The 24000-nt window shown below is 45.7% G+C and overlaps 1 protein-coding gene across 6 annotated transcripts in view; it reads right to left on the bottom strand.

Annotated features, from left to right (window-relative positions):
* The window catches only part of LOC139765046 (uncharacterized), a 479849-nt gene that overhangs the window by 293528 nt on the left and 162321 nt on the right, over nucleotides 1–24000 (bottom strand). For 5 of the 6 annotated variants that reach the window (XM_071692140.1, XM_071692149.1, XM_071692131.1 and 2 more), the window contains exon 2: nucleotides 37–713. The exons of the other annotated variant lie outside the window; for it this stretch is intronic. In XM_071692140.1, coding sequence (XP_071548241.1) covers nucleotides 37–303 — 267 coding nt within the window. In that variant the 5' untranslated portion in view covers nucleotides 304–713. The remainder of the gene's footprint in view (nucleotides 1–36; nucleotides 714–24000) is intronic. 6 annotated transcript variants of the gene reach the window in all.

Here is a 24000-nt window from a genome sequence, read left to right as displayed (position 1 = left end):
CAATAACAGGTTAATGAAGCAGACGTCGTAACTCACCTGTCGCTTCCTCTTGTACCTGCCACAGGCCAGCCTGTGGGCCAGGGCGACCAGCAGCCCGCACAGGGCGCCGCCCACACCGCCCCGCCGGCCCTCGTCCTCCTCCTCGAGCCCTTCCACGCCCTCACGACCATGCTCGCTCGGCACCCGCGATGGGCTACCGCCCTTGCATCTCAGGCACGGCATGGCGCGGGCGTAGCGACGTCGGCTGGGCGTGGTAGCGAGGGAGGCGCGGTCGAGTCTCCAGCATAATACGCGCACACTCATCTTCAGGTCATTTTCTGGCTGGTCTCACGTGACCCAGGTCAGGGGAACCCCCTAAAACACCAACTAAAGATTCCTCTCACCAGACCTGGATTCGTCCAGCAGTATTACCTCAAAACTCAAACCCGGAATACTGTCATCACCTTTCCTTTTCAGATCGATATATATTCTGTGTTTATATATGTATATGTATATTCTTTTTCAGATCAACATATATATATATATATATGTTTTCTAGATCATATATATACTTTTCATTCACAGAAAAACTTTGTTTGGTGAATATTTGTTTCTAGAAATATGGCACAATACTTGGGTCAGACACATCAACGCCTCGCTTCTGTTGTGTTGTAACGCATCCTGCAAGACTTTTCTTGCGGAAATTCCAGTTTCGTATTTTTTTTCTTCTAATTCTAATGAGAAGAAAACATTAGATTAGTGAAGTCAGTTATGCGGGAGGGTGGGGGGGGGGGGGTTAGACCCCAATGGGGGACAGTGTGGAGAGGCGAAGGACAGGTGAAGGTATCCAGGGGTAGGTGATGGAAGGAAGGATAGGTGAAGGAGGCCAGGGACAAATGAAAGAAGATATGGATAGATGATGGAAGGAAGGGGCAGATAGAGAGGCTGGGGATAGGTGATGTGAGAGATAGACAACACGTGGGAAGAGGAGGAGGGTAGGTGAGGAACCCAACAATGATATCCAGTACCACAGGTGTCGCATCTGCCATCCCACAGGTGTCGTGTTTGTCCCTTCTCGGAAACACATATTGTAGGGGGCCCCCTGTGTGTGTGTGTGTGTGTGTGTGTGTGTGTGTGTGTGTGTGTGTGTGTGTGTGTCAGTTTCCACATAATGACAAACTCGTTGGTCCTTTTACGAGCATAAATACACATCGATGGTTAAAATCAGTGAGATGAGGAACCAGTACTAAGCCTCTTTATGTGAACTAGTCTAACCGCTTGTTCGGTATTTAGTGTTGTCAACAGATGCAGAAGGAGAACACTGCGAGAAATACGTGGAGAATCCTGCCATATTCGCCTGTGCGCTGGGGTAACTAACTCACCATCGCTACAGCGAATATATAAACATTGTGACGCGCACACACACACACACACACACACACACACGTCACAGGCACAGAGGGCGTCTCTCACAAGTTTGCAGCGCCATAACAAAGGAAGATAACGTTATGATAATCGTCAGGAGATAAGATAACCTTTCAGCGAGGGTGTTGCCCTAATTCTGAGCTAGTTAGGGACAAGGAGGCAGAACGGAGGAGGGAGGGAATGAGGGAGGGAAGCCGCGCCACACTCCACCCTGCAACACCTGCGAGGCAGGTGATGCGCAACAGGGGGTCCGGCCACACTCCAGGTGGGGTGCTGGGAGAGTGGTAGGCGGCTCTCAACACCCAGGGATCCTGGCGACAGCAAGATGAAGCACCGGAGTCACGATAACATCTAGGGACACAGGGAACTTCTGGGGGTTGTTTCTGGCGACGCTCGGAGGGGGTTCTTGCAACGCTAGGAACCCCTGGAAGCATAACGGATGATCCTCCAATCTTGGCAACATTCGAGGGATGCGACAGCATTCAGGAACTGACGCAACACACCTCAAAGGGACCTGACAACACCTGTACAACCTCCTACTAACTTTCCTATTACGTTATGTAGACCTTGGCAACACGAGGAGGGATCCTATGAACGAACGAAGTCCCTGGCAACAATCAGCTGACCCGTGGGAGCATTACGGATTCCTGGGAACATCTGGGAGGTTCCTAGAAACACTGGGAATCCCTGGTAACACCCAGTGGTTCTGGCAATGGTTTGAAGTCACAGATCTATCAAAGGAACATGGTGTTGCGCTGATAAAGTTAGTGCAGCCGTACCGACATCCGTAAGGTCTTCTCAAAACCCATGGGTCCCAGCCAACACCCATGGGTCACTACCAGTATATGTGAGGCCCCGTCAGCATCCATGGGCTACTGCCAATAGATGCAGGTCCCAGCTAGCATCCATGGGCCACTACCAAATGATCTGGGGCCCTGCCAACATGCATGGGTCACTACCAATACACGTGGGGCACAGCCAGACATCCATGGGTAACAACCAATAAAAAACAGAGCCCTGCTGATACCCATAGGTCGCTGCCAACAGATGTAAGGCCCTGCCAACATCCTCTGAGTCCTGCTAACTTCCATCGGGACCTCTATTGTGTCCTAAGCAACGCTCTGGGAATCGAGGGACATACCAGCAGCTGTAGCCCTGGTCTTGACATCACTCTAGTGCCCCGACAACACTCTAAGGCTCTGGTAACACGATTGGGCTCTAGCAACACTCTGGGACCTCGGGGACACTGAGCAGTATTCTGGATCCCTTGCAAATCTCTGACTCCCCAGCAACACTCAGGGGCCCGAGCAACACTCAGGGGCCCGAGCAACACTCAGGGGCCCGAGCAACACTCTGGGTCCTTGGCAACACCAAGGACACCCCAGCAGCAGAAACAGCAACACTCAACATCAGGGGCAGATGTGAGAACCTCCTCTCGTGTTACAGGGCAGGCAACACCCTCTCCTGCTCCCTAAACTCTTCCTTGTGCACTCTGACACCGTAACCCTTGCAATGGGATGCACTGCATGTGTGCACCCCAGCGAAAAATACACACACACACACACACACACACACACACACACACACACAACTATGGCGTATATAACCTGTACCTTATGCTCTTTGTATATATATATATATATATATATATATATATATATATATATATATATATATATATATATATATATATATATATATATATATATATATACATATATATAAATATGTATTTCTATTTTATCATACTTTGTCGTTGTCTCCTGCGTTAGCAAGGAAGCGCAAGGAAACAGACAAAAGAATGGCCCACCCACATACACATGTATATACATAAACGCCTACACATGCACATATACATACCTATATATTTCAACGTTTACATACATATACATATACAGACATATCAGTATATACATATGTACATATTCATACATGCTGCCTTCGTCCATTCCCGCCGCCACCCTGCCACACATGAAATGACACCCCCCTTCCCCCGCGTGCGGGCGAGGTAGCGCTAGGAAAAGACAACAAAGGCCACATTCGTTCACACTCAGTCTCTAGCTGTCATGTGTAATGTACCGGGACCACAGCTCCCTTTCCACATCCAGGCCCCACAAAACTTTCCATGGTTTACCCTGGACGCTTCACACGCCCTGGCTCAATCCAGTGACAGCACGTCGACCCCGGTATACCACATCGTTCCAATTTACCCTATTCCTTGCAAGCCTTTCACCTTTTTGTATGTTCAGGCCCCGATCATCGCTCAAGATCTTTTTCACTTCATCCTTCCACCTCCAGTTTGGTCTCCCACTTCTCGTTCCCTCCACCCGACACACACACACACACACACACACACACACACACACACACACACACACATATATATATATATATATATATATATATATATATATATATATATATATATAGGACTGGTGATTGTGAATACCTGGTTTGAAAAAAAAAGTGGGGCATACATAAGCTTACGTGGGTGAGTGAGGTAGGAATGAGCGGGCGTTACTGGATTATGTACTTACTGATATGCGTGTAAAAGAGAGAATACTGAATATGAATGAGCAGAGAGGAGCAGCTGGTGGAATGTCTAATCACCTCCTGATGGAGGCGAATGTGAGAGTTCGTAGTGCTTTTAGGTTAAGAGGAAATGATATGGGCGGGAAGAGGATGGTGAAAGTGAGGTATCTTGGAAAAGACACTTGTGCAAGGAGATACCACGAGAAACTAGGGTGAGGACTGGCATAAAGTGAGAGTACAAATAACAAGGGAAGTAGGCGAGATGTGGTGGTGTGTAGAAGAGCATTGTTTACGTGTGTGGGTGAAGTGTGGATGTGGACATTTGAGGAAAGATAGTGGGTGGTGGAAGGAGTAGTTCAAGTTGCTGGTGAAAGAGAAAAGAAATGGTGTATGGGTACTGCAGGCAAGGAGTGCAGACTCAGATATTTCTGTTTTACCCAATATGACATATCGATCCAAACTATATCTTCGAGAGGGATGGAGGGATCTCACAGCAAATTTGAAATCGAAGTCCATGTCTAAAATCTAAGTCAAAATCTAAAATAGTTTCTGAAGACTGTGTCAACCCGGCCCCCAGAACCCTAGTGGCTCAGTCCAAATATTAATAATAGCAGACGGAGCTATTATTAGCGGAGGTGACTGTTGTGATGTGTGGCGGGCCGGCCAGCCTCATGATGGGTGGTGTGGGTGGTGAGGTGACGTAGGTAGTGGTGTGGGTGGTGATGGGTGGTGTCGGCGGTGTGAGTGGTGATGGGTAGTGTGGGTGGTGATGGTGATGGGTGGTGTGGGTGGTGATGGTGATGGGTGGTGTGGGTGGTGATGGTGATGGGTGGTGTGGGTGGTGACGTGGGTAGTAGCGTGGGTGGTGATGGTGGCCCTCCATCACTCGTACTTCCTTTATTATCACACAACTTTCTAAACTAATGTCTGTTATCACTCGTCTTGACTATGTCTTCACGCATGTTACTCTGTTCATCCGCCACTCGTGTAAGAACTTCTTTGTATCATTTTCAATCAGCTTCTTCCTCAATTTCATGTTATGTTCTCTGGCTGTGTATTCCTACATTTTCCGAAGAACTGTTCACCAACTACGTCATTGATTTGGTTTAAAAGTATAAAGGCTGTGATCAGATCACCCCTCATTTTTCTCTCTTCTACATGGTAGGCAAAAAAATTTAAGGCCTTTAGCCTTTCCTTGTAACTCAAATGTCTCTGTTCTCATTCAATCTTCGTTGGTCTCCCCTGGACCTTCTCTATTAGCTATTTGTTCCTCTATAGGAGCGGTGGTCATACCTGAGAATAATGATATACCTTTAAGCTTATGTATGATGTGAACAGCTAGCTCGCTGACCATGTCTTCATCCATGAACATGAATATAACTGTGGGCTTTGTACGCTGCCAGTTGGTCACCTGGACTATACCTCAGTGTACAGTGGGACTGTAGGGAGATGTTAGGGACACAGATGTTAGGTGGTGTGAGTGGTGGTAGTAGTGGTTGTGGCAATATTGGAAGTAGTCGTAGCATTGATGGTAGAAATACTGGTAGTGGTGGTAGTAACGATAGTGGTAGCAGTAGTAGGGAACCAACACAGACACGTGGCAACACAAAACGTTTCTTCATAACAAAACATATCACGGATGAACGTCATGAATACGTCAGCTTCAGAGAATGACAAGTACCCCTCTGACCCACCCTCCCTCCCTCCCTCCCTCCCCCCTGCCTGCATGACGATATTCTCCCCCCCCCCCCATGACACCTTACGAACCACTCAACCCCATGTCCCCCCCCCCCCTCCCCCTCGTCTTAGACCCAGTGACACCAACGTGCCCCATGTAACATTCATGGGTTATCATAGTGACTGGCAGGAATTTGAGATATTTCTTCCGTCAAGGCTGACTAAGGGTACGATGCATTAGAGTAGGTAAGTTGACGGTACGAAACATGAGAGAAGGTAAATTGTTGGTACAAAGCACGATAGTAGGTAAGGTTTTGGTAGAGGGTAAGAAATTGCGTAAGTTGTTGGCATCCAGACGCTGGTCAGCACTGGGACGGGGGAGGAGGGTGGAGGGGGTGGGGGGGGGGTGGAGGGGGGGGCTGTCCTTTGTTCTGACTAGGTGTCGTGGCGGTGGGTGGGGGGGGGGGGGTGTTGGGTGGGGCTGAGTTAAGTTAGCCTTGGAGGAAGTGATAATCTAAAATCTCAAGTACAATGATAACACATGAATCTTACATGACAGGGGATGCTACCATGGGCGGTCAGGAGCAGTGTGGGTCATGGTCAGCAAGCGGGGGCTGGCGGGCGGAGGGGGCAAGCGGACGAGGCTGATAAAGAGTCCAAGGATGGGTGTAAACTGAACCGTCGACGAGGCTTTAATGACGGTGGTAACACTATCCATACCAGCTGGCATGCTCCCCTCCACCGCCACCACCACAGACCACCGCCTTCCTCCCCACCACCACTACCGCCACCACCACCGCCACCACCACAGACCACCGCCGCCTTCAGTATAGACCTCCCCTGCCTACTTACACTACCACCACACTTCTCCTCCCTGGCTTCCATCACCGCCGCTACCACCACAGCGATCCTCCTTGTCCATCACCACCACACACCTCCTAGCTCTCCCATGACCTGACACAACCTCTAAGCCCTTTTATCACCACCACATAGGTACCTCCCAGCGCGCCAAACGCATCCAGACGCCTCCAAACACTCTCCCCTCCAAACACCCACGCATGCTTCTTGTTCCCCTCTAAACCCCTCAGCCTCCCACGTACCACATCCCAGCCCCACAGCCAGATCTCCAGCATTATCTATCATCATTCATACGTACTACAACATACCTTCAAGCACACCCGTGGACCCCATACACACCATCTCAATGTCCTTCTACAGTCTACAAGCTTCCTTCACCATCCCAAACACCTTACACTGCTCCCATCTCAAATCCCCTCCAACCTCTCTGTACTCTAAATACTCTGTGCATGGCCTGGCCCTAAAACTTGAAGTGGTGAGGCGAACTTGAAGTGGTGAGCCAAAGGTGACCTGGTGAGGTAGATACGAAGTGGTGAGGTGAACTTGAGTGGTGAGGTAAAGCTGAATTGGTGGTACTGCCCAACGGGCGTCTTGACTGGCCTGGAGATGTTGGGGCTGAGCCACTTGAGCACGACAGCAAAACGGTGTACGACTTCTGGGTATGATAGCCAGACCATCTCATGCAAGGGTCGTACCGTCGCGTTCAAAGGTCGTAGCGTCGTCGAGTTCCAGATGTTAAATGTCTTAAAAAGAGAGTCAGGAGTCGTGAGGACTACCCTTTTTATATCGCAAGCCATCACGTGGGCAGTTAAGGGTGATGAGAACTGCCCTCTGGACGTCGTCAACCAACCAGCCAGCCAACCCCAGCCAGCCAGCCAGCCAACTCCAGGCAGCCAGCCAGCCAACCAACTCGAGGCAGCCAGCCAGCTAACTCCGGCTAGCCAGCCAACTCCAACCAGCCAGCCAGCCAACCCCGGCCAGTTAGCCAACCCCAGCCAGCCTGCCAACCGAACCCCAACCAGCCAGTCAACACCAGCCAGCCAGCCAGCCAGGAGTCGAGGCTGCGAGTGTGAGCTCCATCGCCAAAACTACGTCTATAAACTGCATCGAGGCGGGGCTTTATTTACTTTGGTTTGTCTATAATTATGAGCAGGCAACGATCCAGGGTTGGGATGACAGATGATCTTGGCTGCCGACACGATATAGAAAATACCTAATGGGGGTGGGGGTGGGGGGTGCAGGTAGAGGGCCAAGTCACACAGAAAATGTAGCAACAAAGGGCGAGACTATCGAAAAAAAATTGTCGTCAACTTTGGCAATAGCTGGACCCGTTCGGAGATGAAAATAAGGACGACATTTATATCTGGATGATGCTGTAAATTCACAGGATCTTAGAAACTTTTCTGTTTTTCCTTCTCTTTTTTTCCCTCACAAGTATATATTTGGTGTGAACAACAGGCTCAACCCAACCATTGGGAATATCAGTACAATGCCGACCCAGTCTCTGTCGAACTTTCTTGTTTTTCTTTGTATTATATATATCATACAGTTTATATTCACAGTCTATATTTATATATCTATAGTCCTACTGTCTATATTTCGAAGTTTTCTTGATCATTTTAGCTTCTTGCTGCAGTTGATTCAATGAAAACGTTCATGATCCTTTTTTCGAGGACAACACAAAACTTTATCATGGTAGAAAGAATTTTGATCCAAACTTTTAATTTTTACTTTCACTTACGAAAACTTTGTCTAGAGGTTACTTCTGGTGTTGCAGCTCCTATTATCAACATCGGTGATATCTCCCATGAATCTATTCTTCCTTCCAAACGATTCATTCTACGACACAAAATTCCCGTAACTCCCCTAGGAAACAGAAAAATCCTCTCGAAGATAACGCAATGTTTTCTCAGTTTTCCCTGGGCTTCACATCGCACGCCATCTTCCATCCACAGCTCAAACAGCAAAGTTAGACTTTCGCTGAGATCGCAGAGTTGTCCTCTCTCATCACAAGGTCGGGCCGGGATCGACCCTGAAGTCGGTAGTAGGTTAAGGCGGCCGATGACAATACCAGAAACCCATTTAGGTAGCCAGATAACTTCCGAACTTGCTCAGGCCAAGATTAAAGGCTGGGGGGTTGAGTTTGAACGTGCGACCGTTAAATCCACAAGTAGAACCGTTGAATTTGAACCTGTGACCGTTAAACTGACAGACTGACCTTTGAATTCAAACCAAGCCGACTGTTGAATTTATACATGCGACCCTTGAATATACATTTACACTGTTGAATGTAAACATATGACCATTAGATCACCAGAAATGCTGAAATTAAACCTTCGACCTTTGAATTTAGACACTTTATTGTTGAAAATTGCAACTACGACCGTTGACTCTTCATACTAAGACGCTGAAGATGTTCCCAACACTTCTGAATACACGGACTAGGCTGCTGAACCCGACCCCTAAGGTCGTCCAATTCCTGCAGGATGATGCAGATCACACCAAACGCTGCATGTTCTTCGGTCGGGATGAGCTGCAACGCTCCGTATTTGCCTATCCACAACGCCTCCAATACCGCCGTAAGCACCATCATTTCCCCCAAACAAAAGACATTCAATTTGCACGCTCCTCCACCAGCAGGAAAAAAAAACAACAAACTTAACCACAAAATACAACGAAATATTCTCCTTCTGACACCAGCGTCCTCAACTGGTCTCTGTTGGTTTCTTCGCCATCTCCTCCAGGGTTCATTAGTCATTGACCAGAATCAACGTATAATCGGCTTTACTCTCGTTGCCAAACCATTTCATCAAATCTTCGAAATTTCACTCCCTCGCCTCTCCTAAAGCTCTCCGTGGGGCGCCATCTGACATCACTTGTCACCATATGAGAACGACAGGTAAGCCAGGAGCCTCAAGTGTTTTATTCTAAAATCGGATAATTTGTCAGTTTAATATAGTCAGCTTGCGTCAGACGTGTCAGCTCGACTCAAAGCTTGACTAAAGCCGTAAAGATTGTAAGTATGTTGGAAGCGTTATATATTAAATAGTAAGCCTTGTTAAACGAGGAGGAGGCTTGTTAAACGAGTATGAGGCTTATTAAACCAGATTCATCTCACGAAACTAAGAATGAAACTAGAAGTAGTTGGTAGATATACGTGTACACGAGAGTTGACTGGTTCACCGACTGGTTAACAAATTAGTCCAAGTTGGTGTATACTCTCGTCTCGCTTGTATTTCTTAGGTTAACCGAGAGGTTCCCTCAATTTTTCCGGTACTGGAAACCATGTAGAGGACACACCGGAAGATCTTATTAGCTTCCTTTAGCGCTATGGCACGATAGCCTGGCCTTCTGACATGACCCTTAAGGTATATCGTCAGATCAAAGGCCACGCCATCATCATACCCGAGGGTCGGACCTTCCTGCTAAAGGTCTTCAGATCCTGGTATGGGGGGGGGATCCTCCCATACAGGGGGATATGGTTGGGGAAGGAGGGGGTAGGTGTGCGAGGTCCCCCTCCATACGGCCGGGGTGCGGGACTGAGGAGGATACCCTCCTCACAGCTCCACAGGAGGATACCCTCCTCACAGCTCCACAGGAGGATACCCTCCTCACAGCTCCACCTGCGTAAAACATTTACGTTTCCCAGGGGTTGTGGCGAGGCGAGCCCGGCTCGTCATGCACTCCCTCCACCCCAGTCCTGGTTAGCTGCTCTTTAACCCCTTCGTGTGACTACAGTGAAATACCAAATAATCATTCCTCTGTAATTCAGCTGTACTCGTATAGATTCCGTTTGTATGATGGAAGGAAAAAAATAGATAAATCTATTATCACAGTTGATTTCCCTCGATCCTTTGACCTATTCAGAGACCAGGGAACACCACGGAAAAAAGGACTTTTTTTTCTTTGTCACGACGATTGATGCTGCCAGGCAGCATTATGCTGCAGGGTTCCTCCCTGGTGTTGATGCTGCCAGGCAGCGTTATGCTGCAGGGTTCCTCCCTAGTGTTGATGCTGCCAGGCAGCGATATGCTGCAGGGTTCCTCCCTAGTGTTGATGCTGCCAGGCAGCGTTATGCTGCAGGGTTCCTCCCTGGTGTTGATGCTGCCAGGCAGCGTTATGCTGCAGGGTTCCTCCCTGGTGTTGATGCTGCCAGACAGCGTTATGCTGCAGGGTTCCTCCCTGGTGTTGATGCTGCCAGGCAGTGGTGTATGCTGTGGTGCGTGCGTGCCGCGTGTTGGAAGGTCAACTCTCTAACGTGTTCAGACCACACCACTGTGTTACAAGACTCGTGACTTTGCAATGTTAATGAAACTGTAGTTTTTGTTTTGTTGTCTCAAGTATTCTGTAACCTTATCTTTGTATTATCTTTTTTCATTTTACAAATGGAATTGCTGTACTATTCATTGGATGATGTTCGATTTCTCGTGGATAGGTTTTGTAACATTACTGTAACTATATTTCATAAACATATGACGGCTAGAGAGTGGATGTGAGCGAATGCCTTCATTTCTTCGTCTGTTCCTGGTGCTACATCGCTAACCTGGGAAATGGCGAACGTGTATGATATGCCTTGCATGCCCTTGAATTCACAGCTAAGCGCTTTCTAAGTGTTGATACTCGCACACATCCATATAAAACACAGATTCAAAAAATTATCCTTTTTTCAGACAGATGTCACATTGCAACTTTTTCGAATCTACAATTATGGAAAATTGGAACTTTAACTGGCTATTGTGATATGAAATTGGGATTTTTTTTAGTTGCCATTGTGTTGTAAACCGACGTTTTTGAGGCTTTTGTGATGTAAGAAAAATTGGGACTCTTTGAAAGCTATTGTGATTTAAAATTCGAAGTTTTTAAAAGCCATTTTACTGTAAAATTGGTCTTTTCGGAAGGAATTGTGATGAACAATTGGACATTTTAAGTAGCTGTCGTTACTGTTATACTGGGATGTCGTGGTCAATAAAAACAGGTTACAGGTTACAGGTTCTGGTCAGGTCACTCTTCACTCTTCTCTCTTCCATGCTGGGGAAGTTTAAAGGCCTCTAGCCTTTCCCTGTCTCTCAGCTCTTGTAATTCCGGCCCCTGTTGCTCCCCTCCTGTATTGCACATCGGGTTGTTGTTCCCATGTGGAATGATTTACCAGTTAGAGTGGTTGAAGGCAACACTACGGATACGTTTGTGAATAACGATATGTATTTCGCTTCAAGTTCACATTATTTGCGCCTCGTTAGTCTATTTGATTAGGTTGTTCTCGTTGATTCATCTGTTTGCCTTCTACCACGCTAATGTGTGAGTTTCTGATATCATCCACCATAAGAAGCAGCCTCGAAGGGACCCATGAGATAAGACAACAAGAGACATGTGAGCAGGAGAAAAGAACCAGTCACGAACAGTCAGAAGCGAATGAGAGTGTACCCAGCATAGTTCTCCCTCATTATGGTACTCCAACACACACACACACACACCTCAAATTTTGGGCTCCTAATCTAGGCTCTCCATTTAAATGAATCACGACGGGTACCCGCAGAAGGACATCCCGGGTCCCTTCAGGAGGACCTCGACGGATACCTGCAGGAGGAACATCCCGAGTCCCTGCAGGAGGACCACGCCGAGTACGTGCAGGTGGACCAACTCTGGTCCCTGCAGGAGGACCACGTCGGGTCTCTGTAGGAGGTCTACGACGAGTCCCTCCAGGAGGACCACGCCGAGCTTCTGCAGGAGAACCACGACGGGTCCCTGCAGGAGGACCACGCAGGGCCTCTACAGAAAAAATAGTTCTGAGGATCCAGAGAGGCAGTGAGTTACGCCTGGGAGGCAATAATACGTACGTTAGACCTAGACTATCCTCCTGCTGGTGATGGAAGTAAGTCATACACGGGAGGTATGTCATACACGGAGCAGAAGATGCGTGTTAAGAATCATACGGACGCCCCCTAACGAATCTGGTCCATCAGCCATGTGTTGCGATGTAGACCCTGGTTTCCACGGACTCGTACTTTGACGAGATGGGACCAATGGTGAAGCTGCAAGGTACAAATATAACGTCCAGGTAGGAGCGGTGGATATGACGATATACCCATGAGTGATGGAGGAAGGAAGAAGTATAGTTTAAGAGTATAACAAGTGTAGTTGCATTTTTCCGCGCGCGCGCGTGTGTGTGTGTGTGTGTGGACAAGTTGGAAGCATGTGTGAATCATGTTGTGTAGTGAGGACAAGTCATGGTAACAAGGCAGGCTGGAGTCCCCGGGCGACCATCTCATGTTACATCTACTTTACGATTGTGTGGGAGGCTCCTCTCTACCCCGACAGCTCGGTCTGTAAACTTGCAAATACCTTGCGATGGTGACAGAGAGTCACCTTTATCCCTATGGGTCAGTCTAGAACCTTACCATACTGTCCATATACCTTACGATGGTGTCTGGGGCTCGCCTCATTCCCCGAAGCTCGGGGTGGTACCAAACTACGCGTTGCTCCGCTACTCTAGCAGGATTTAGTCGATAACGCTTGGAAATCTGTCATTATTAACCATCCCGGTGGCACACATCTCGTCTCATAAAACCTCTCTGTAACGACCACACTGTTATTACATCCTGCTAGACAAAGGAAGTCCTCAAGCCTTCCTCCCTTGAGTCATTGTCTCCACCATCGAGGCGGGATGTCGGTCCCCAGCACGTCCCCGAGTTGCAAGAAAGTCGTTCAGTCAAAATCTATGAAAACCCTCGTCACGGTTTAAAGTCTCTTACGTTAAGACGATCGTCGGCGACCGTAGCCCAGACGTGGGTGTAGAAAGTTGTCACAGGAAAAAGAGGAAAAAAAGAAAAGAAAAAAGGTTTCCCCCATACATTTCCCCCATACATTTCCCTCATACATCTTACTCGCAGACTTCTTCTTCCGTGGCCTCCGGGCTCTGGGCAAGACGGGTTTTCCTCATTTCTTCTCCGGTTGTACCGGCGTGTCTCCTTGTCCCTCACACCTGAGCAGCTGCTGCAGCGTGAGTCCCAGTAAATGGTGTATGATAAATAACGTCTCGTTAACTGTTCACTTCTGGAACATTTTATCGAAATTACTATTTCGACACAGCTTAACTGCTCCTTATTTGCTCAGTCTTGACACAGGCCCCTGCTGTTATCTGTGATGACTAACTGTTGTCACCCAATACAGGATAGTTGCCTCAGTAGCCATGGTAATGCTAACTGTAGTCAATCACTTCCCTCTCTCCCTGAAGGTATGGAAGGCTAGGGGCTTGCTGTTTGCAGATGACACGGTTCTGGTGGCTGGAGTGTTTTAACTTGCAGTACCTTCATGGCCTTAACAGCCAGGTAAATGAAAATTAACGGTTTAATGACCACGTTTCTATCATCTTGAGGAAAGTTTCTAAGCCCTTGGGAAATGGAGACAGACCGTAGAAAATGGGGGTGATCATCGACAACGAGAGAGATCGTAGAAAATGGAGGTGAATCGTTGAAAATAGTCAGTTCGTAGGAAATAGATTTCGACTGTAGAGACGAGCTATAGTTCAGTGGGAAATGGAGACTTCGGCAAGGAAATTAAGGTATACCACGGTTATGTGTGGAGATGATACTAGCAAGGCCGAGCCTGGGGATTTCCGTGTCTATGGAAGACGTTTCCAGTGAAGCATTTTCAGTGATAAGGAGACACGTGCGCCGTCTAAAAGGAGGGAAGGAAATTAAGAGAAATAGAGGGAGAGAAAGAAGGGCAGCAAGGCAGACGAAAAGAAAGTTATACAGGACGACAGACAAACTGATGAGCCATCGTGGTGCAGTGGTTAGCGTTCCGACCCACCAATCTTACGGTCCAGGGTTCGAGTCCAGGACGGGGTAGCCGGTTCACATTCCACCTAGCCGTTCATCCTACTCTTTAAACCAGGTCGACGAATGGGTGCCTGGCGTAAGCTGGTGTGTGTGTGTGTGTGTGTGTGTACCGTCGTGCTCAAGGGTCTTAATCTTGTGCCCAGCCAAGGGTTTGTAACGTCGTCTTTAAGGAACTAATGCACAGAAGTATCATCATAAACAACGCTTCGGTTGTACAGCTTCAGCACAGCGGATCTGTGTGTGTGTGTGTGTGTGTGTGTGTGTGTGTGGTGGTTGTGCTGATGCAGGGAGGGGAGGGCAGGACCCACTGTGGTGTCCTAGTTTCGTACCTCCTTGTTGGCTGATAACACCAGGTGTGGACGGTGAAGACACCACCAGACGGACCCACCTGAGGGCAGCTGGCGTGGACGGTGAGATCACCACCAGTACACCTTGCGGCTCCAGAGTTAAGTCATTCCTCGAGTGATCGTAGATGGTTATCACCGCTGAATAAAAGATGGTGTGGTTATGTAACAGCCACCTCTCGCGGGGTATCATGACTTCTCTGCCCTGACTAACGTCAAAGTGTCTTATGTTGAAGCGGACGAGCTTACAAATGCTTTGTGTATACAGAAGCCTTGGCTGAACGATGAAGAGCTATTCACATGGGGATTACAAAGATTATAACCATTCACCTACTGAGTTTATGATTGAATGGTGAGGCGTTGTGAGACTGCATTGAAGCACACGTGTGTAAAATCATGTCAAGCGAAGGATTTATACCTGTGTCATATATCTCTGAGAGAGATGATGAAGTTGTGGAGACTCCAGCCGACTGACTTAGAGTCTCTAAGCCAGAAATCTCTAAGCATTAGAGGCTGAAAACTCTTGTGTCCAGCATGGACTAAGCAGGCTTCAATTGTCGCCACATGCTGGCCTGTGTGATGATATTTCTTTTATGAATATACTTATGAATGCTTTTCATACCGAGCAAAATGGCATGTGAAATAAGATGAAGAACGGTGCGATGGGACATTTGAGACTGAGTTTATCTCGCCTGACTCAAAATATAATCAAGTTTCGTCAGTAATATAAAAATATGGGTTAAAGAATGTTGTGGCTCGGCTTTCTGCATACCTTATGGCAAGTAGTGGAGCCATTTATATTCCAGTCTCTATACGACGTCATTCGTCCCGTTCCGCTGTAAGCGACTGACGTTATTTCCGCCTTCGTAGATGTAAATATTTCAGGTATTTTTCTCCTTAAATCATCTGGTTGTTCCGTCATCAACAGACTCAAAGGGACCCGCTGGTGTATTGACCTTTGCTTCCATTCGTTTTTTTTTGTAATCACTCAGTAACATCATCACAAACATAGAAACTCACAGTGAAATTCTCCGACATAATGTTTTTAGATCACCACTAAAAAAATAAATGACGGACGAATGGAAGTAAATCATCATTTCTATGCTGCTCATCTCGGTAATGATCGCACACACGGTGATCAACTTCAGTACTGGGTCATGTACAAGGTTTTTCTTTATCGCATGAGAGTACAGTGTCCAGAGACGTAGGTTTGGTTTAGGGTTTCCTATAGACTAGCTCGGCTGAGGACAGACGGACAGAAGGTCCAGCCTCCGTACCTTCTCCTGACGTGGGTCGTTATCACCGACATATGAGCCACGGAAATCATTTCTGGCATTACAGTTTCCTCGCGAGCAAACCACAGGACCTACCTGGATTAGCTGCCAACACAGGTCCTTAGTGTTTTCATTTATATGTTATTCATTGAGTTTTATTGGCTTTCCATTGGTTCTCATTACCTGATTATCGATATTCACTGATGTTTATAGGGTATTCAGTGATGTTTATAGGGTATTCAGTGATGTTTATAGGGTATTCACTGATTTCAACAGGAAGTTCATAGATATTCATAGACTGTTCGCACTGATCTTTATTGGCTGTTCATAGCTTTCTATAACTTGGTTCATCTATCTATTTTCTAGATGTACTTCACTCGGGTATCTGGTTGTGAGACTTAAGGTGTTCACTGAGCTCCAGGGAGGTGAGTGACAGACTGCAGGGAGCCTGGCGGATTTTAGGTTACTCGAAAAATTCATAAACTTTTACACAAACGAGTCAATGATATCTAACGAGCCACTGTACAAGCTTCGAGCTGAAGAATTTATCGATCAAACGCATGAATTACGATCTCTGAACCATGTGAGAAGTTTCTCAGGTATGCAAATTAATGCTTACTGTAGCAACGTCCTTGAAAATTGAGTCAGTTGTTTGTGTCGGCTGCGCAGTGCACGTGAAAGCAGACACAACTTGTAATGATGCAGCACGCTATGATCCTACAACCACTACTATTTCTGTTGTGGCTGAGCAAGACAGAGACACTTGCGATCCGCAGATCAACAGGAAAATGATTTTGTTTATCTTAAGATGTAGTGACATCCAGTCTTCTGCGAAACTTCAGCAACAAAATGTGTGAAGTTATGATGTTTATAACTAGGAAAATCATTATGCCGTGACCTTTGACCGTTGATTACTGCGGAGAGACTTAGTTCGTGGTAATTGCAGTGACCCTTGACCTGTGATTACTACAGCGACCTTGTAGCTTTGAGAACCCTGAGCAATGAGTGTCGTAATTATCTTGAACCAATTAATTTCCTAGAGACCTTATATTTGTAATCAATTAATGATTAAGGAACCATGAAAGGTTCATCCCACTTGGTACAAGCAATCCGAGGCTAAATCAGGCTTAAAATAAAGGATCAAGTCATTTATCTTTGGCATTTTAAGCACGTAATTCAATCCTCCATCTGGTGTCTTAAATGAGATCCGATCGTCTCGTGCACAGGGAGTGAGAAATCGAATATGTTATTTCGCATGTAATAAAAGGTCGATTAATCCATCCCTTAGATATTTTCAATCCATCTTTAAATAAGATTCAAAGGAGTGAATCATCCATGTTACATGATATAAGACACTGAATTCTCCACTGCTATGAAACACAGGTTGGAATTCATTACCTTCTTTGAATGAAGATCTCCTCTGCTCCTCTATCTTAGGAAAAAAAAAAGGATCAGCTTTAATACTTCTCACGAAAGCAGAGATGCGCAATTCTCAACCACAATGAACAAGGAATTTAATCCTCTACTTCACGTGATAAATGGTGTTCTGTCGTAAGGCTGCATGAGTTATGGGATCGTTCCCTTCCATGGATGAAAGAGGTGACCAGATTCTTGTCTGAGAGTCTGAAAGTCGACCCACCTTTTGTCCTCCGGGTCATCTCCCCCCCCCCCCACCCACTCACAGGTCACGTTTCTGTCTCGGTGAGGGAGCTGTAGCAGGTCATCCTCATCTTCCCTCCCTACAGGTCATCTACGATCTCACAGGTCAAATGCCAGTGTCGACGACAGACTCTAGGTCACCCTCTCCCCTTTTCTGCAGGCCATATCACCCCTCCACAGGTCACATGACCTGAGCATGAACTCTGACCCCTTTAAAGTACCTGCCTCATAGAGTTACCACATTCCACACTATCACGTCACTACAACACGCAGTACAACCTCACTACGAAACTATAGCATGGCAACAACCTGTGCTACAACCTCGCTAGTAACAATGATGTTGATGACAAAGATAAGATAATTGGGATACAACCGAAGTTGTCCCTGTTACGACGCGAGGAACCTGATCGTAACCCGTATTTCATAGCAGAGATAAGGTTTGATCTTCATTCTTTGAGAAAACAGCACATACACGTGCGTACACTGATAGCTATACCTGTCTGTCGATCTATCATTATGTCTATAAATCTACATATTATCTATGTATCTATCTATCTGTTAATCCATACTTTCATTTACATATTATCTATGTATCTATCTAATAGCATGACACGGGCAATATATCGAATCATCACCTCTTATCTGGTTTCTGAGAAACGTGAGGATGTGTGTGTATGTGTGTGTGCGTGTGTGTGTGTGTGTGTGTGTGTGTGTGTGTGTGTGTGTGTGTGTGTGTGTGTGTGTGTGTGTGTGTGAAGGGTCATAAAAGCCCTGAGTGCTGATTTAAGGAGGATGATCTGAACAGTAACCAGGAACGTCACGCACTAACCATCCCTCCCTCACCTGAGACTAGATGGGACCCAGGAACCTTCCTCGAGGAACACCAACCCTCCTCCCTCACTTCAAGTAACACTATCACCGACAGCGTCACCCGGAGAGCAGACAAGGATGACGTCAATAGTGGACAGGGATGACACGACTGTTTCCTACACCGTCAAATCTGGTAAAAAGACAGTCTTCTTTGTATGCCAGTTAAGGTCCATTCCATTCTAATACACAGATGATTATGGTCATTTAATAAGCTCTTGCGTAAAATTCTTCGACTTGTATAAGACATTCAGGAGAGTTGGGTGAAAATAGGAGGCACAACATCCCCGGGAGGTCGAGTTATATATCACTAGAGGGTTGGTTGATCTTTGCAACATCATGTGTTCGTATTTGTCACTGTTAACCTTCAGGTCTCTTTCACCTTTTTATAATCTTTCCCTCAGCAGCTACCATCTGTCAGGAATGTTTTCTAACAGGTTCCCCTCCTCTTGCTCGATGGCTCCACAGAATATTTTTCATCCTTTTTTTCTCCCTCTTTTTTTTCTGCTCCTCTCCATTTCTCTCCATTAAGATAGGAAAGGATGTGACCTGTGGATCTTACCCTGCGAGAGCAATATCAGTGATCAAAGAGAAGACTGAGATTCAAGATGCTAAAAGAAAAGAGCTTAGGAGAGATTGGGGGACTTTGGAAGCACTGGACGTCAAAGCAGAAGGAGGGTAGTCGGGAGGGCTATTCGACTACATGTTTCAAAAAAGTAATACTTCTGACCATCAAGCCAAAGCGAAAGAGACGGTCAAGCACTAGCGCAGGTCCAGATGGACGCTACTTCGAAATACGAGAATGGTTACCATCTGGTCCCTACACCTTGCTTGTGTCTGGAGAAAGAAACGTTTTTTGGAATGCAAGACAAGAGATCACAGGGAGAGATGTAAGATTAGTAAGATTACTTCAGGAGATGAGAGATGGCCAGAGTCATCTACGGTGGATTACGAGGAGAAGAGACAACCAGAAAACATTCCTTTTTTCATTAGTGAGACAATTGTTTCAGAAGAGATAATCATATTATCTTCGAAACAGGAAAATCAAACAAAACAAAGTATGGTACAAACTGTTAGAGATACTCTTTGCCAAAGACCAGGAAAATCCTATACGTGGGAGAACAGGAAAATGTTCATACTTCTCTTTTAGAAGAACCAATATTTTGTCTCACGAACGACATAACTAGAGTGATTTCAGACGAGGATAACTGAATGACGAGTCGGAGGAAAGAAGGCTTATTCGCTACTGGTATGCTAGGTCTTAGCATCAGTGTTGAGCACAGACTGGGAGAGAGATAGTCCCGGAGGAGGAGGGGAGGCACATACCTCCATCTGTAGAGACACAAGCATCGCCCGAGGAAAGGCTGTAATGTTATCATAGAACTGCAAGTTTTTGTATCACTCTGTCGTTTAGTTCTGCGCATCCATAATGAGGTATATTCTAACTACTTCACCGAGAACACTCACGGAGGTGATCTTAAGGATGGTCTGGAGGTTGTGTGGTCTGCACCAACACCGTTCAACAGCAGGGGAAGCAACAGTGCTACTACCGCCTCACACCACCACACACCACTATCACCACCACCTGGCACCACCACCCACCACCACCACCACGCCCAAGTGTCAAAGAAAAAGTGAGGGAGATCTTTTTGTGTTGATCCATCTGGTGACAACTCTCATGACGTACTGCTACCTGTACACTCATCCACCATCCAATACACAAACATATGTAGTCATGATATATATATATATATATATATATATATATATATATATATATATATATATATATATATATATATATGTGTGTGTGTGTGTGTGTGTGTGTGTGTGTGTGTGTGTGTGTGTGTGTGTGTGTATGTGTTACCGGACTCTGCTTGATTGTGGTTACACCGCAGGTGAAAGGTCACCTTCAGCAACTTTGTATCACCGTCATTTGACTCAAGGGAATACATTACATTCTCTTCGAGGACATTTATCTCCCTAAAGGAGTCCATCATTCCCAGCTCCTCATTATAGCGCAAAACCCTAGGCTGCTGGAATTCTACAATAAGGACTTGGAATTTAATATACTGATACGTATTTGTATACGAATGAATACGTAAATATACATAGAGCTGTATACATGTTTCCCCTCTCAAAAACAAAACTCAGGCACTATGGCATGGGTGGTCAAGCTCACGTATTGTCTGGCCAGCGTGGTCCTGGGAGAAGGATTACCTCAGTGTTCACCAACACGAGATGTTGGCCCACATGACCGCCGGGCGAGCCAGCGTACCGCCCAGGCGTCCGCTGGTAATAATGTATAAGGATTTCGTTTACCACGATGAGATAAGATCAGTAAACATATAAAAACAACATTGTAAGAACAGTCTCAATGTTGAGCACTGGGACGAAGGAAGTCATCCTCTTCATGATAAAGCTTGAGTCTGGCGTAGTGATGATGTGTGTTTGAACTTGACCATCTGACTCAGCTTGACCAACAGTAGTGGTGTAGGTAGGGAATACGGCAGTAACTCGGCTAAAGCTTATGATTGAGAAGTCTGGGCTTCTTATGCTAAGCTTAGAGAGAACTTAGCGTCACATTTAGTCTGCTAATGATATCTTAGCTCTCTTCTCCTTAGGGTATTCAGGAGGATATATATATATATATATATATATATATATATATATATATATATATATATATATATATATATATATATATATATATATATATATATATGTATATATATATGTATATATATATATATATATATATATATATATTTTTTTTTTTTTTTTTTTTTTTTTATACTTTGTCGCTGTCTCCCGCGTTTGCGAGGTAGCGCAAGGAAACAGACGAAAGAAATGGCCCCCCCCCCTCCCCATACACATGTACATACACACATCCACACACGCAAATATACATACCTACACAGCTTTCCATGGTTTACCCCAGACGCTTCACATGCCTTGATTCACTCCACTGACAGCACGTCAACCCCTGTATACCACATCGCTCCAATTCACTCTATTCCTTGCCCTCCTTACACCCTCCTGCATGTTCAGGCCCCGATCACACAAAATCTTTTTCACTCCATCTTTCCACCTCCAATTTGGTCTCCCTCTTCTCCTCGTTCCCTCAACCTCCGACACATATATCCTCTTGGTCAATCTTTCCTCACTCATTCTCTCCATGTGCCCAAACCATTTCAAAACACCCTCTTCTGCTCTCTCAACCACGCTCTTTTTATTTCCACACATCTCTCTTACCCTTACGTTACTTACTCGATCAAACCACCTCACACCACACATTGTCCTCAAACATCTCATTACCAGCACATCCATCCTCCTGCGCACAACTCCATCCACAGCCCACGCCTCGCAACCATACAACATTGTTGGAACCACTATTCCTTCAAACATACCCATTTTTGCTTTCCGAGATAATGTTCTCGACTTCCACACATTTTTCAAGGCTCCCAAAATTTTCGCCCCCTCCCCCACCCTATGATCCACTTCCGCTTCCATGGTTCCATCCGCTGACAGATCCACTCCCAGATATCTAAAACACTTCACTTCCTCCAGTTTTTCTCCATTCAAACTCACCTCCCAATTGACTTGACCCTCAACCCTACTGTACCTAATAACCTTGCTCTTATGCTCTTATATATATATATATATATATATATATATATATATATATATATATATATATATATATATATATATATATATATATATATATATATGTTAAAGGACTGAGGTTCGAGGTAAGCCTAACGTATGAAGATAAAGTCTGATTTATGAATACTGATGGAAATAAGTGCTTATGTTATTACGTCTCTGGGTAAGGCAGGAGCCATGAATATTTTCGTTCAGGCTTAACTTCTGGCGATGTTCGACAGGCAGACATTAATCACGGGTCTCCTGCTGGCCATGTATAGTGAGGAGGGCGTGAGAGAATGTTGGTGACGTTGAAGGGGCAGTGGGAGGAGTGGTAGAGACGAACATCCTCCCGTACAGCTGTGGGGTAAATTATGGCCAAGGGTTAAAGGATGTTCAGAGGGCAAGGGGGACGATCACATTTAGCCCCAGCGATGGCCAGAGAGCAGGGGGTACAGCTGAACTGCCGCCAGTCATGTACAGTGGGTAAACTATGAGCTTGGATACAAATGCCCGTCAGAAGAGCCACATATGTCTGTAATTACGATGATTACAGGATTGCCACCACAGGCATATCTGAGTCCTTGATGTTGGCATGTGTGTTCTAAAGCTTTGATGGCCACTATCATCGTATACATCGGACGATGTTTACAGGGCAAGGGGGGTGGGGGGTTGGGGGGATGCGGTCTGATGTTTATATAGTGTATAGAACGTGTAGGAAGGACTGGTCCAGGCAGGGGAGGGGTACAGGGAGGTACAAGACACTAGGAGTAGCAAGTGAGATCAACTTTCTTCTTCTTCTTCTTCTTCTCTTCTCTTCCATAGTGTAAGAACGAACCTCGAGTGCTATCGAAAATGGGATAACACGAGTTAACTTGAGCTAACACGAATTTATGTAGGTTAATTCGAGCCGACATAGGCTAACACGGACTAAGAAGAACTAACGTGGGTTAATACGGCCGGAAAACAAGCTAACATAGGCTAACACGAGCAAACACTGGCTAAAACAGGTTAACACGAGCTAACATAGGCTAACACAAGATAACACAGTTTAACATAAGCTAACACGAGCTATCGTGGACTAACATTGGTTAACACTGGTTAACATGATCAAACATAGGATAACAAGGAAAGTAACTCGAGTTAAGACACCAACTTATATCAGTTACTACGAACTAACACAACACGGACTAACACGAGTTAACACGAACTAACGCAACCTAAGAGAAACTTGTAAAGTCACACTAACTAATATGCATCACTAGCCGACTATTACAAACATGAAAATGGAATTTAACATTCCATACTTATATAAGTAACTGAGCTAAATACATATGACAAAATGTTAACGACAGTTTAATCTAACGATGGTTAAGTTCAACAGTTATCCTAAACTCAACGCATTACTCACGTCCACATCAAGAAAGATATCATCAGCCAGCAAAAATGACCAAGACTCTCTCAGGTAAACGTGGGGTTAGTAAACATCATTCAACACACAGATGCAACAATGTTGTTAAGTACTCTCACTGTTACAAGCACAGCGATGAAATGAATATCAAACTGATAAAAACATATTGTGATACACGTAATCCGTGCTATCATCAGACCGAATGAAAATACGTTCGGTCAGTTTATGGGTTGACATTAAATGCTTGCGTTATTGCTAGGTTTGTTATGCTAGTTTAGATATACAATGCTTGGTTAGATTAGGTTAGATAAGGCAAATACGTATGATCTTCATAGGTACAAATTATACGCTAGCATTTTTTTTTGTTAGGTTAGGTTATGTAAGGTTAGGCAACGGGTACATCACGTTAGCTCAGGTTAGGTTAGGTTAGGTTAGGTTAGGCAACGGGTACATCACGTTAGCTCAGTTTAGGTTAGGTTAGGTTAGGT

The sequence above is a fragment of the Panulirus ornatus genome, chromosome 4 (genome assembly GCF_036320965.1).
Source record: "Panulirus ornatus isolate Po-2019 chromosome 4, ASM3632096v1, whole genome shotgun sequence".
Lineage (NCBI taxonomy): Eukaryota > Metazoa > Arthropoda > Malacostraca > Decapoda > Palinuridae > Panulirus > Panulirus ornatus.
Note: the sequence above shows the minus strand (reverse complement) of the source record. Positions and strands in the feature narration are given on the sequence as shown.